Raw genomic sequence first — 13,497 nt, 5'->3', positions numbered from 1 at the left:
TTCTTTAGTACAATGAAAAAAGCAAAGACTGCCAAATCAAAATAGTGGAACAGCAATGAGGACACGAACCTCTCTGATAATTTAATTAATAAATTAAATTATATTGAGCAATATTTTTTTATGGAATTTACAAACTTAATGATAATGTACCCGACCTAACATTGGTGAACAATAGCACTAGAAATTCATGTCTTATCATGCTTTGTAATTGGATATTTGCTGTATGATATCGATTTTTACATGATCTCAAATGTGATGCTGACCAGATGTTTTAGACCAAGTTTTCCATAATGCCATCTAACACAGAAATTTCCACAATGGCTGGGAATGAAAATCTGTTGATAACTTCTTGAGGAGCGGATTGACCACTACATTTTTCAGTATAGACAAAACTATTCAATCAAGAATTACAGATAGTGTCCACTTACAACCACAATTGGACCCTGAATCCCAGTCATCAAGTAAAGTAGTTGTTAAGTGAGACACTATATAACTGTTTCACTCAATAACTACAATTCCAGCTCTTCTAGTTGTGCTCATAAAGCAGAGAATTGATTATTAGTTGAAACATTGAACCGGGCCACGGGTCTCCCAATCTTGGTGGGTTGGGGAGAGGGCATTAACTCCTACACCGCCCAGGAGGCTTAGTCCCTTTCCTCATACCACCAGAGAGAATGGCTGTGAGAATGATGACATTCACTAGTGTTTTCCCCAAATTTGGGATTCGTTTCTCCAGCACACCAAGGAATGTCCTCAGTGCACTGGAGGTATGGGCCTCAAAACTAGTGAAAAAACTAGTAAACACCATTGTTCTGGAAGGCTCAACTCTGGAATAGAGTAATGTTTTTAGCAGCAGTTTGCTTTCCAAGCTTGTTTCAATTTAGTTTCTGACTTGTTTTTGTGTTGTGGTTGGCTGTGTATTTTGTTGGGGTTTGGATGACAAGGATCGTGTTATGAAATTGTTTGGATAGCCACTGCAGAGGAAAACATTAGAAAGGTGTTTCTTTTCTGTTTTTCTTAATGACTCAGTGCTGCAGTGTGTTTTGGCTCTTTTGAAAAGGGTCCGGATACAGCTCTGATTGTATGCAGTGCGGTGGCTGCTTGTGAACTTTAGAATTTGGTGTGTGTGCATAGATTTTCGATATACTCAGGTGGTTAATTTGTCATTATCTTTTCTCCTTATGTCAATATTTAGGAAGGGGAGTCACTGTTCTTTTTCTTCCTCATGTATAAAACTGATGTGAATATGTTGTTGAGTAGTGTCGTGTCCCACTCCTCCGCTGACAGCCGGGTCAGAGAAATCCCAATCAGGCGTGCCTCTGCAGCTCTATAGGCCATGGGGTGTGGCTCCATGACTCAGCACTTAACCTGGCCTGCCCCTCCCTTCCTTCTGTTGCCGCCGCTTATCTAATCTCCTGAAGCGAGGGTCACTCCAGTCTGCAGCTGTTGGTAATTGACCTTCCTCAGGCTCACATGCTGTGGGGGAGGGGGAGGGGTCTAGTTGCTCCATTTGCCTGGGCATGGAGCCAGGGCTGGGGCTGGAGGTGCTTCTTCTTCCTCAGCCTGTCTGGGCATGGAGCCAGGGCTGGGGCCGGGAGGCATGCTAGGACATTCCTCAGCGTTCGGAAGCAGATAAGAAGGCCCCGGCTGCGGGGAAAGTGGGCGAGGCACAACAAGTAGATGGTGTGTCTCTTCTAGTCTGTTGCATTTGATGATGGCAAAAGTCCTTGTAACGTATCCAAAATTTTGGCTCAATGATTGGCAGGACTGTGCATTCAAGTTTCTGCATTACTGCTTCTGCTATTAGACTGGATATAGATGTTCCTTGTATTTGTTGATAGATTTTGCCATTGAATTTGAAGTGTGTTATGAGGCATAATTCCAGATGTTTCATGGTAGTATCAGTGACATGGAGTGTTCTTTAGGTGTCTTTTCATTATGGCTTTGATTTTCTGTGAGTAGATTATAGATCATTTGTTTGGCTAGGTCAGTGTTGTTGTTGTTTTGTACAAGTTTTTATTGATTTTTTAGTTTTTCCCCCTCCACACATACACAATTCATGAACAGAGTATTAGCCATATCATATCTTATACAATTCAATATATTCAAATATATTTTACTCAATTACAGTTTTTGCCAAAATATTCTTTTTTATTCATTTCCTAATATTTCCTTGCTCATTTTATTAAGTCACATCTTTCGCACTCAAGTTCTAATTTCTTCATTTTTATTCATATTCGTTCCCTTTCATTCTTTTTTTTTAACTATTTCAATTTTTATCCTAATCTGTTCAAATATATTCGGGGTTGTCTTTCCTGCATTTTCTTTTCACTGCAATCCTTTCTTTTTCTCCTTTCACTTCTTTCCCTCCCTCCTTTCTTCATACCTCCTTTCTTCTCTCCTCTCCTACTCCTTCTCTACTTCCCGTTCCTTTCTCCTCCTCCCCCTTACTTCTTCCCTATCTGATCTTCTCTCCTACTCTTGTTTCCCCTACCTTACCTCCTCTCCTCTTCCCTTTCTTCTTTCTCTCTCCCTCCTTCTCCCTTTTCATCTTTCTCCGTCTTCTTATCCCTCTCCATTGCTGTATTTATTTTCAATATTTCTAGTGTCCAGACAACCCCGATTTTCTCACTTATTATACATATTTTTCAAACCTCCTTTCCTATATTTTAAACATTAACATTGTCTTCATCTTATTCCATTTATATCATACTGTCAATTAGTACAACTTTCCACTTCTTGTTTTCTTAACATTTCTGTTCACAATTCAATACTTATTATTTTCTTCCAATAGTTTACATCATTTTACATCATTTACTAACATTTCAATTTTATTCCCTTTTACATCTTAATTTCAATCATTTTCATTTATAAACCATGCTGTCTTTCATATTTCATCTGCTAGATTTTCCATTCTTTTATATGTTTAAAATTTATTTCTTGCATTCTCACACACAAAAAAAGAAAATATATCTATCACTACTTTAATTTCTTTTCTTCTATTCATTTTTCTCCTACTTTTAACCATTTTCTTTCAGTCTCTCCCAAATCTCATCTCTTTATATTTTTCTCCCTTTCTCCCATTCTTTCATATTCTTCTTTCTTTCTCCCTTTCTTACATCCTCTTTCCACCTGTCTCTAACTTTTACTCTTTAATATTTCCCCTCAATTTTTTTCTATTTTCTCCTCTTCTCTTTATTCTATCACTGCTAATCCCAGTGTAATCATTTGTTTTTTTCATTCTTTTAATTTTCCCCCTAAATCTTTTCTTTTTTCCTTCCCCCCCCCTTTTTAAAATTTCTTTCCCTTTCTCCATTTTTATTTTTTCATTATCAATCCCAATATGATCATCTATATTATCCTCACTGATTTCTTTTTCAGCATTATATCTCATAATTCCCTCATCTTCTCTTTATTTTTAAGCCACAGTTCTGCTTATTTGTTCCCATTAATAAACTCTCAGACCATCTGAAGCATTTCCCATAATTCCTCCCAATTCTCCATATTTTCGATGTGAAGAGAAAAAACTTGTTAGATTTATTTATCTTAACTTATATATAGTCCAAATTCAAATTTATTACTTTGACTTAGTCCAAATTCAAGTCCGTGTAATATCTCTTTTTTTCTTTTCTTCGTTTCTGCAAATGTCCACTTCAAATATACTTTTAATCTGTTCCAATTAAAGTCTTTGTCGATTCAACTCTGTTTTTTACAATCTCATGGCAGCTGTATAAACGACATCTCCTCTTGACTTTCCCACGGTGATCTAATTGATGTGATATTTTCTTTCCTCCAGCAGATGTCTCTCTCCAATTCACAAATGCTTCAGCAACAAAATGTCATCTGTTAATCCACAAAATTAGTTACTTTCTGTCTTAATTCTTTTGTTAGCAACCAATGTTTTCCTTCAGATTTCTGTCCCTTTTAGTATTTTAATGTCTTCCAAAGCCAGTTTTAAATTCAGATGGAAAGTTTCCTTTTTGCGGCTTTAATTACAAAGTTAAACTTTACTTTTTTTATTTTCTTCTATTTGTATTTCCACATGCCAATTAGCTGCTAATTTCAAATTGAAGACTTCTTTTAAGCTTTGATAAGTTTTCTTCTTACCTATGAGTTGACAAAACATTCCTCCAGTAAGAATATTCAACTGCCTCTCCTGCTCAGATCTCTTTGTGTGGCTAACAGAGCTTGTGACAGCTCTAATGACTGTCTTCTCGTTGCCATTGAGTCGAAGGCTAATGTTGATGCTCCAGGGAATTTGCCGCTTCCCTGTTCGCGCCGATCTGTGCCTCCCTTCTTCACTCTCTCTCCAAGACAGCTATGGTCCATAAAGGACCCCCCCAATGGCTGGGATATCGGTGTTTCCTCCGGAGCCCCAGGGAACTGCCGTCCCACAGCGACATTGGCCACGCCCCCAAGTCCTGGCTAGGTCAATGTTGATAGATGTGAATAATGCAGTCATCAAATGAGACCATTATTTCTTCTTCATTTATTTTGATGTTTTTAATTAATTGAAGTAATTGCTCAGGTGAGTTTATAGAATAAGCCAAATTGTTGATGCGAGGATGAAACCTTTGTCTTAAAGTTTTTGCTAGTTTGTAGGTTGGTGCTCCAGGTAATGCCATTATGGGGCGGAGAGGAATTTCATTTTTGTGTATTTTGGGAAGTCAGTAGAATTTGGGTATAATGGAGTCTTGTGGTAGTTTTATTTCTGTTGAAGTTAGTTGTTGAGGATAGAGAATTTTTCAACATATGTAAGTTTGTTTCCAGCGACTAGCTGAGGAAATCCATTCCTGTTGTTCCATACTTCTACTGTTTAAATATATTCCAGTCAGATACCATAACAGTGTTCCCTATATTATAAATATAACACTTCATCGAGCCAATAGGTTATGTTGTGGCCCGCCAGCAGAGCTGGCAGCAGAGTCAGACAGTGAGGAACTTGGGGAGGAACTTGGGCCAGTCCTGGAGGCTGGGGAAATCTTGGACGAGGGCTCTGCATCGGAGACAGAGAGGGGCCAAGGCCATCTGATAGTTATGTGCTGCCTCCAGAATCTCTGGAGCCTCTAGAGTTTGACATCAGTGAGGCAGAAGAACAGCGGGCACCTGTTCCCAGTGTGCACATGCGCAGAGCTGCCAGAAGACAAGAACAATTAAGAAAACAGGGTCAACTTGGGAGTAAGGATTGGAGATGATTGGCCCCTCCCCTAAGACATAAAAGAGGAGCGAACAGGACATGAGCTTTTGCAGGAAGCAATTAGTTCATCTTGTCAGTTCAAGCTTTGAAAAGTTCTGTTTGACTCTGTGCCAAATTTGGCTTTGCCCTGTGCCAACTAGTTCTCTGGCAGCATTCCAAGGGAGATAAGGTTGGTGTTTATAAACATTCCCCTGAAAGACTGAAGGCTTGCGGATTGTGAATGACAATAATTCACAGCCGTAGAAATAAAAGAGGTTTTGCTGGGACTAAGATTGTGCTTTATACTTTGTAAGGAAGCCTAGGTCAGAACAGGTTATAGGATAGACTTGCAATCAACAAGAGAACCAATCAGCTGCTCAGAATTTGAATATAGTTTCAAACAAACAATCAATCAAATGACCAATTGACCACACTGTCTCACAAGACATTTGTAAGCTAGGGAGAATAGGACAAGAAAATCCTGCTGATGATGTTACCCAGTCTGGTAATAAAACATTCCGAAACTAAGTTGAAACAAGCTTGGAGAGCAAAACCACTGCCAAAATCTAAAACCCAAGCCACAAGTATTTTCTATTATTTCACAGTAATGTTTTCTCTGGAGGAGCGTAAAACCTGGCATTCACTAGTGTTTTCCAGAGTGGAAAGTGCTACCAAACATCAGCATTCCTTGGAAGGGTGGAAATGCCAGCATTTGCTAGTGTTTTCTCCTCCTGAGGGACTAAAACAGATATTCAGTACTGTTTTTGCCAGATTTGAGCTCCTTTTCTCCAGCATATGGAAGGATTTCCCCTCCCTTCATGGAAGGGAGGAGAAATCCATCAGTGGGCTGGTGGTATGAACTTCAAATCTAATATCCCCATCACTTGCAAACTTTCCTGCTGGATTCTCCATTGCTTTTTGAAAACAATGAGCAGAAAAGATTGCACATGGATCACAGGACACTTGGCAACTGGTCATAATGCCCAAACTTCAGTCATATGGCAGGGGAGGGCCAGTATGTTGCTTTATAATGGCTGGAAGTGCATTATGGACTGTAAACTCCTATTCCAAGGTTGTCGTGACTGTGAACTGTCAGTTAAATGACAGGTTGTAAATTGAGTATTACTGTATTTTTCACACTAAAAGATGCACCGGACCATAAAATGCACATTAGCTTTAGAGAAGGAAAACAAGAAAAAAAAATCTGCCTCTGCCTCCCAGCATTCATCTGGCTAGTGTCCTTGCAGCAAACAGCTTGGTCAGCTTCAGCATGTTATCACAGCCCCAGCACGTGGCTCGTCAGGGTTCCGCTCCATTGCGGCCACCACCAGTCAACTGAGCTGAGCTGCTGCTGCCACTGGGGAACACTGGAGCCTTCGCTGCCAAACAGATGATTGGCTGTTGGATCGGCCACCTGGAATACTGCCAATCAGTGGTGAATGGCGGCAATTCCCGCCACCTAGAACAGCTGATCAGTGGTATTCTGGGAGGCCGATCCAACCACCAATCAGCTGTTCAGCAGCGCCAGTTCCAGCATTCCCCGGTGGCAGCGAATGGCAGCAGCAACAGGTGGCAGCGGTGACAGGCGGCAGCGAATGCTACCACTGCACCAATTCCTCTCCTCCCCACTGCAATATTCGCTCTATAAAACACACAAACATTTCCATCCACTTTTTTGGGGGGTGGGGAGTGAGTTTTACACTGCAAAAAATACAGTACCTATAATTTACCTCTGCCTGGACCCAACCACATCATCTCCCAGGAGGAACATAGATATAATACACTGATTGCTGTCTAGTGCCTATCTACTTGCTCATGACCAACAGGCTCAAACTCCTACCTAGTAATCAAGTTGGATCATACTTCTGTCAGCTTCACAAGGACTGCCCATCCAGAGTTCAGAACAGAACAGATCTGAACTACTTTATCTGTCAAATGCTTCAAATATTCCTCATAGTAGTTTTGCATATGTTCCTCTGGCCTCTCCTTTCCTAGTGAAATTGTGTTTCATAGTATTGGTGAGCAAGATGGTTAAAGCACCATGTTAGAAACTAGGAGACTGTGAGTTCTAATCAGTGGTGGGATTCAACTGGTTCGCACGACGTTGGCCGAACCAGTTGTTAAATTGCTGGTTGGCCCAGCCCTTCCCCTCACCACCTCTTCCAGAAGTCCCCACGGCCCCAGTTTTTGCTCCCAGGATGCTGCAGGGAGGCCTACTAGGCCCAAAATGAGATGTGGAGGGGGGTACGGTGCAGCCCCTCTGTGGCCCATTTTTGCCCACAGGGGGCTGCAGGACCTACTAGGCCCAAAACGGGGCATGGCGGGCAGCGCACTCCCCATGGCCCATTTTTGCTCCCAGGGGGATGCAGGAGGCCGAGTGCTACGTGTCACACCTTCTTGCCACGCCCACCATGGCCACACCCACCCAGCTGGTCATTAGGCAGAGAACCAGTTGTTAAATTATTTGAATCCCATCCCTGGTTCTAATCCTACTTTAGGCATGAAAGCTGGCTGGGTGACTTTAGGCCCGTCACCCTCTCAGCCAACTGACCTTACAAGGTTATTGTTGTAGGGAAGATAGGAGGAAGGAGGAGTATTTGATATGTTTGCCTCTTGAGTTATTTATATAAATAATAAAGATGGAATATAAATAAACAGATTATGAGGTTAGAATTATAGGTTAGGGCATAGCACATATCTAAAACTTCGGATTTAGTATTTGGCATTTCTATTTTAAATATTCAGGGATCAGGACTAACAAAGACATTTGCTTGACATAATTCAAAGGTTTGATCAATTTTAGAAGTTCTTGCTAATGAATTGTATCATAATACAGGAGATACAAACAATCTTTGTGGTTCCAGAAAAATCTTTAAACTAAAAGACTGGAATCTTTTCTGAGTTTCCTCTTTCATTTGATTATTTATATTATTTTAGGCCCAGATTGAAAAATGTGGATCGAAGTAGTGCTCAACATTTGGAAGTTACTGTTGGTGATCTGACAGTCATTATTACAGACTTTAAGGAAAAAACTAAGTCGTCACCTGCTTCAAGTGCAGCTTCTGCAGACCAGCACAGTCAGAGTGGTTCTAGTTCTGACAATACAGAGAGAGGAATGTCCAGGTCATCTTCACCTAGAGGAGAAGCCTCATCACTGAATGGAGAATCTCATTAAAGTTTATTTACTTCAGTTTATTTAGTCTTTCGTCTCAAAAAAATCATATATACACCTTCTGCCAACAGTTACCACATTTTCATGACTTATCACCATGCATGATTATGTTTACTCAAATATGATTTATGCAGTTTTTTACAAGCAGTGCTGCAGTACAATTAAATTGCACTGCAATCTACAAAACATTTTAGATCAACTTTTTAATCTTCATATACAATGGTGCCATGAAAATGTGGTTTGAATGTTCTTGATGAAGTGTTACTGGCAAGTCCTTTTCCTCTTACTTTAGTGAATTTTAACAGAACTCTTGGGTTCTATGCTATTGGCATGTACTGAATGAATTAAAAAATACTTCAAGCTGCCTAAATATGTATTATTTGAGAATTGTGAATCATAGTTATATATGTATGCAAGTCAATGATCAACTTAATCAACTATTGCTGCAAAATACTTTTCATAATGATTATCTTTAAAACACCTGCTGGTACTTGGTGTGGTTGATTAAGAAAATGTTATTAAATATAACATTTGTATGAATTTTTGCCAATGTCCAACAGTTTTATTGGATTATTGTAACTGAATAATGTTGTTAGCTTCTCCAATATTTTCCTCACACATTTAGAACATTTATTGTTAATGTTTACAAGCAAAAAAGTAAATCTGTTACAAATATTGTTTAGCTTTATAATTCAAATATAGTACTACCTTGTCCTTATACACTGGTATTCTCTGTCATAGAACATAAATTTATTCTGAAATTATTAGTCATTTTCTGTTTTTTTAATTCTATATCTTAAAACTACTGCTGATAACTTTAAAATCCCAAACATGATGCCATCATAATTGATATTTTCTACTTACTTTCTCCGAGATTTGCTCAATGTTACAGTGATATATCTGTTCAACAGGAGGCTGGGATCCAAAGAGGCTTTTAAGTTTGTATATGAGTTTAGTAGTTTATTTTATTTCATTTGTATGTGTGTTTTAGCCCTACTTCTTTGCACCGCACCAGAGAGCATTCCCAAAGATCTCCCAAGATTGGAAATGGGTAGTGCAGGGGACTGCAGTTGGAGGAGGTGAACTTTAAAAGCAATGGTATCTGTGTATGTGTGTCTGTATGGTGTGAAAAGAACCTGTGCAGCCTTTAGGATTCAGGCTACTGGTATTAAATGTTGCACCAGAGTAAATAAGTAAGCAAATGCTGTATGTATTACATTTGTTCCTGTATAAGCCTTTTGCATTTTTTTGAAATAACTTTTATTAAATAATATAGAGTAAATCATAGGTATAATGCAGTTCTTTGTTTTTGATATAGTGGACATTTATGCATTTAGCAATACAGAGATACAGAACAAAAGGATTTACAGTCCCATTCAGTATTATGTAAACTTTCCAATAAAATATTTTTATGAGTATAGGTTTTGAAATTTTGTTTATAATCAGTTAAATCTTTTAATGTACAAATTAATTATTAACTCTTTCACCTGTACTGTAGAATTAGAAATATAGAGGGAGGGAGAAGATGATTTAGAACTTCTAAGGGTGTTTTTATATATGATTGTCCACTTAAATGAAGGACATTTACTGATCAGAATGTAAACCAAATCTGAAATTATTTTAATTTAATAAGGCAATGATTTAGCAATTCAGAACTTATACATAATTGACAGCACAAAATTCTATGCATTTCTACTCAGAAATGTCTCATTGAGTTCATAGTTTACACCATTAGAACAATCAGTGCAATCCTTGTATTTTTACCCAGCAGCGCAAACATGATTGGGGAGGTTGGTTTATGGCATGCGTGCAATGATGTCATCACAATAATATCTTAAGCTGCTTATTTGTCACAAAGTACGTAACTTTTGTATGATGATATCATCAGCCATATTATTTTGGTACCTTCATAATTTACTGCAAATGCAGCTGGGCTTGAGGCTGTTCCCCTAGGGCACGGGTGTCAAACTCAGTTTCATTGAGGGCTGGATCAGTATTGTGGTTGTCCTCTGGAGGGGAAGAAGGGGCGTGGCAGGGGTGGTCAAGGCTGACTGGGAGCATGGCCAGCTTGATGTCGCTGCGCATGTGGTGCCTGTGGGGACCAGGCAGGATTGGGGAGGGAATCCAGGCATCTCTGGTGGGTGGGGCGGTGGGCAGGAGGCTCATCCTACAGGATGAGGGGAGGGGAGGCAGTGGGTGGGGCAGCTACAGCCAGAAACCGTCAGCCAGCACATGCTTGCCACCCTTTGTGTGCGGGGGACATGGTTTCCAGCTATAGCCGCAGCCTGACAGCACCCCAGGTGGCCCATGCAGCTCCAGAGCCTAATGCCACCACCAGGCTGGCCCTCCAAGCAGCAATTGGAGGCAGGGGGAGGAACAAGATGCAGACTGCTGGACATGCTTACTTCATCTGTGTCTCTTTTGGCTTGTGGTTGGAGAGCAGGTCACCGCTGGTCACCCTTTCAGCCCCTTCATGGGTCTTGCCCTTGGCCTGCACATTGAGCATATTCCCCTCACGCACCTGACTACAGCAACCCATACTGGTGCCGAGGTGCATCGGGTGCACAAGAGTGGTGCTTTGCCAGTAGGCACAGCAGTAAACGGGGAGGATGCGGCATTTCCCCTCCCGCTAAAAGACCCAACATGCGGCACCCAGCCAGGTTTCCCCAAAGCACGGCAGGTGATAGGGTAGGAAGTGGCATCTGTCCCAAGGCTGGAGGAAGAAGGCCTTTCCGTGGGAAGTGAGTCTTTGAGCCCTGGGCACCAGTTTGGGCTGTGCCTTGCCGATTCACCCCACTACCCCCGAGTCGCCCCGTCACTTACCGGTGCACCAGAAGGCGAGGGATGCGGGGCCCAAAACTCCCAACTGCAGTTCCTTTCACTTTGGTTTCACCCTCCCAGGCCTTCTGCAATGACGCTAAAAGCAGCCATGCTGCACCTTCTGGGAATGCCGGCTGAGCGGAGAATTTGCCTGCAACTCAGAATGAAGATGCAGCAGAGGGGTTGCAAGACAGAAAGCAGCCTTCAGTGGGGCTGCTTCAGTTCAGAGAAAGGTCTGCACCCTTAAGGGCTCTGGGTGAAGGAGCTGCGTTGGCTGGGCAGCACTCTGAAAGCAGTCTGGAACTGCTACCTCACAAGATGCCTCATGGGGCTCGGTTCTCCCTGCCGAGAAGCCTCGGTGAAGGGGGCACATCATTTGGGGTCTCTATCCCTGACAGCTCCTGGGTGGCAACTCTGCCACTACTTGGCAGACCCACCCAGCTGGAATGATGTGAAGTGGCCAGCTAGAAAGGCTGAGTAGAGGTGGTGGAGCATGCCCAAGCCCAGCAGGCAAAAGATGGCCATCGCAACTGGGAAACCCAGATCACCTTTGGCACCATGGGCACTCAGGCCCAGCTGAAATGGGGGGAGGCACACGATCCTGGCTGGGTCTGGGTGACCAAGGCGCCAATGAGGATCTGTTTTTTCCCGCTCACGGTGGCCATCTTTTGCCTGCTAGGCTTGGGCATGCTCCATCACTTCTACTCAGTCTTTCTAGCTGGCTGCTTCACCTCCTTTGGGCTGGGCGGATCTGCTGAGCAGCGGCGGAGTTGCCACCTAGGAGCTGTCAGAGGTAGACACCCCCCCATGATGCTCCCCTTTCACTGAGGCTTCTTGGAAGGGAGAGCTGAATCCTGCCCTGCCCTGCCCTGCCCTGCCCTGCCCTGCCCTGCCCTGCGAGGCAGCGGCCTAATGGACCTGTGCAAGTTACTGGCAGCGGTGCTGAGGTGCATCAGGTGTGCAAGGGGAACACACTCCATTTGCAGGCCAAGGGCAAGATCCGTGAGGGGGCTGAGGAGATGACCAGTGATGACCTGCTCTCCAACCACAAGCAAAAACAGGACTGAATAGGCAGGCCAATGGTGTCTGGCAGCAGCCACCCCACCCTGTTCCTCACTTAGTCTTAGCCTGTGATGGCGGCAGTATCTGGAGGCAGAGATGTAGAGGAGAGGCACACAGTCTAGCCTGCTAGATGTGCCAGGCAGCCACCTGCCTGTTCTAGCCACGTGGGATGTAGCAGGAGCATCTGATGGTCCGCATCACATGCCTCCCCCCCCACCCGATTGCCTGCTGCCAGTGCTGCCACGCCGGTTTCTTGGAGGGCCAGTTGTAGAGCCCGCACTCCCTTACAGCTCCCCCCGTGTGTGCACACACACCTGAAAATTCCGGAGACGCTGGTGTGAGCACAGGGCTTATCTGCAACCGGATAGCATCCATGCTGAGATGGGGTGGGCTGGACTGAGGCGATACTGTCCTGACGCCTCCTGTGCGCACAGGACTGGCCCATGCCATCTGGGCAGGTGCGCATGCTCCTGCTGCCTCCTGTGAGCATGGGCACCTGCCCAGATGGGGTGGGCCAGACCTTTGCGCATATGTGCACACCTGGATGGCATCAGCTGGGTTGAAATGACGCAGACCAGCCCCTTATAGTTTCCAGGATGGCCGCAGGGGCCAGATCTGATCACATCGCAGCCCGGAAGCGATCCACAGGCCTTGTGTTTGACAACCCTGCCCTAGGGAATTTAGGCACTGAGCTGTTTGAAATTTAGTTCCAAACAAACATGCATAGAGTTGCATTGCACAAAGTTAATAGTAGTAAAAGCATTCTAATTCATTTCCCCAAATTTATTGTATTTTTCTGTTGCTTGGACCTGGTACCAGTATTAGTGTTTTTGTACCCACAAACATCATCATGAAAACATCCTTCAGACTCAGAGTATTTAAAAATGAAGGTTCTCATAATGGTGGAACTTAAAATAATAAGCTAGAAGAGAAAGTCTAGTCAATTTATATATTTGTGGTTTCTGTGTTAGATTAATCTTATGCACACTTACTTGGATAGATCCCACTGAATTCAGTGAAATTTAACTCTGGGAAAATATACATAGGATCTGGCTGTTAATATTATTTGTTTTTGTAAAAAGTCCAGTTGTGTATTGTTGAAGGCAGCATTTCACATAATATTTAGAAATTAACTTTTTTTCACTTAAAATATTTATTTTGTGGACTATGAAAAATTACATAGGATATTTGGTAATAATTCTAACCAAAAAATATTAAATATGTATAGTGACAGCCTTTCAGCTAGAATTGAATTTTGTAGCCCTGC

General features: G+C 42.5%; 1 protein-coding gene across 3 annotated transcripts in view; it reads left to right on the top strand.

The window, feature by feature from the left end:
* YAF2 (YY1 associated factor 2) overlaps positions 1-13,497 on the top strand; it is a 153,986-nt gene that overhangs the window by 137,289 nt on the left and 3,200 nt on the right. For 2 of the 3 annotated variants that reach the window (XM_058190141.1, XM_058190142.1), the window contains one exon: positions 8,114-8,366. The exons of the other annotated variant lie outside the window; for it this stretch is intronic. In XM_058190141.1, the coding sequence (XP_058046124.1) occupies positions 8,114-8,351 (238 nt within the window). In that variant the 3' untranslated portion in view covers positions 8,352-8,366. Of the gene's footprint in view, positions 1-8,113; positions 8,367-13,497 lie in introns of those variants that run through there. 3 annotated transcript variants of the gene reach the window in all.

The sequence above is a fragment of the Ahaetulla prasina genome, chromosome 7, assembly GCF_028640845.1.
Source record: "Ahaetulla prasina isolate Xishuangbanna chromosome 7, ASM2864084v1, whole genome shotgun sequence".
Taxonomy (NCBI): Eukaryota; Metazoa; Chordata; class Lepidosauria; order Squamata; family Colubridae; genus Ahaetulla; species Ahaetulla prasina.
Note: the sequence above shows the minus strand (reverse complement) of the source record. Positions and strands in the feature narration are given on the sequence as shown.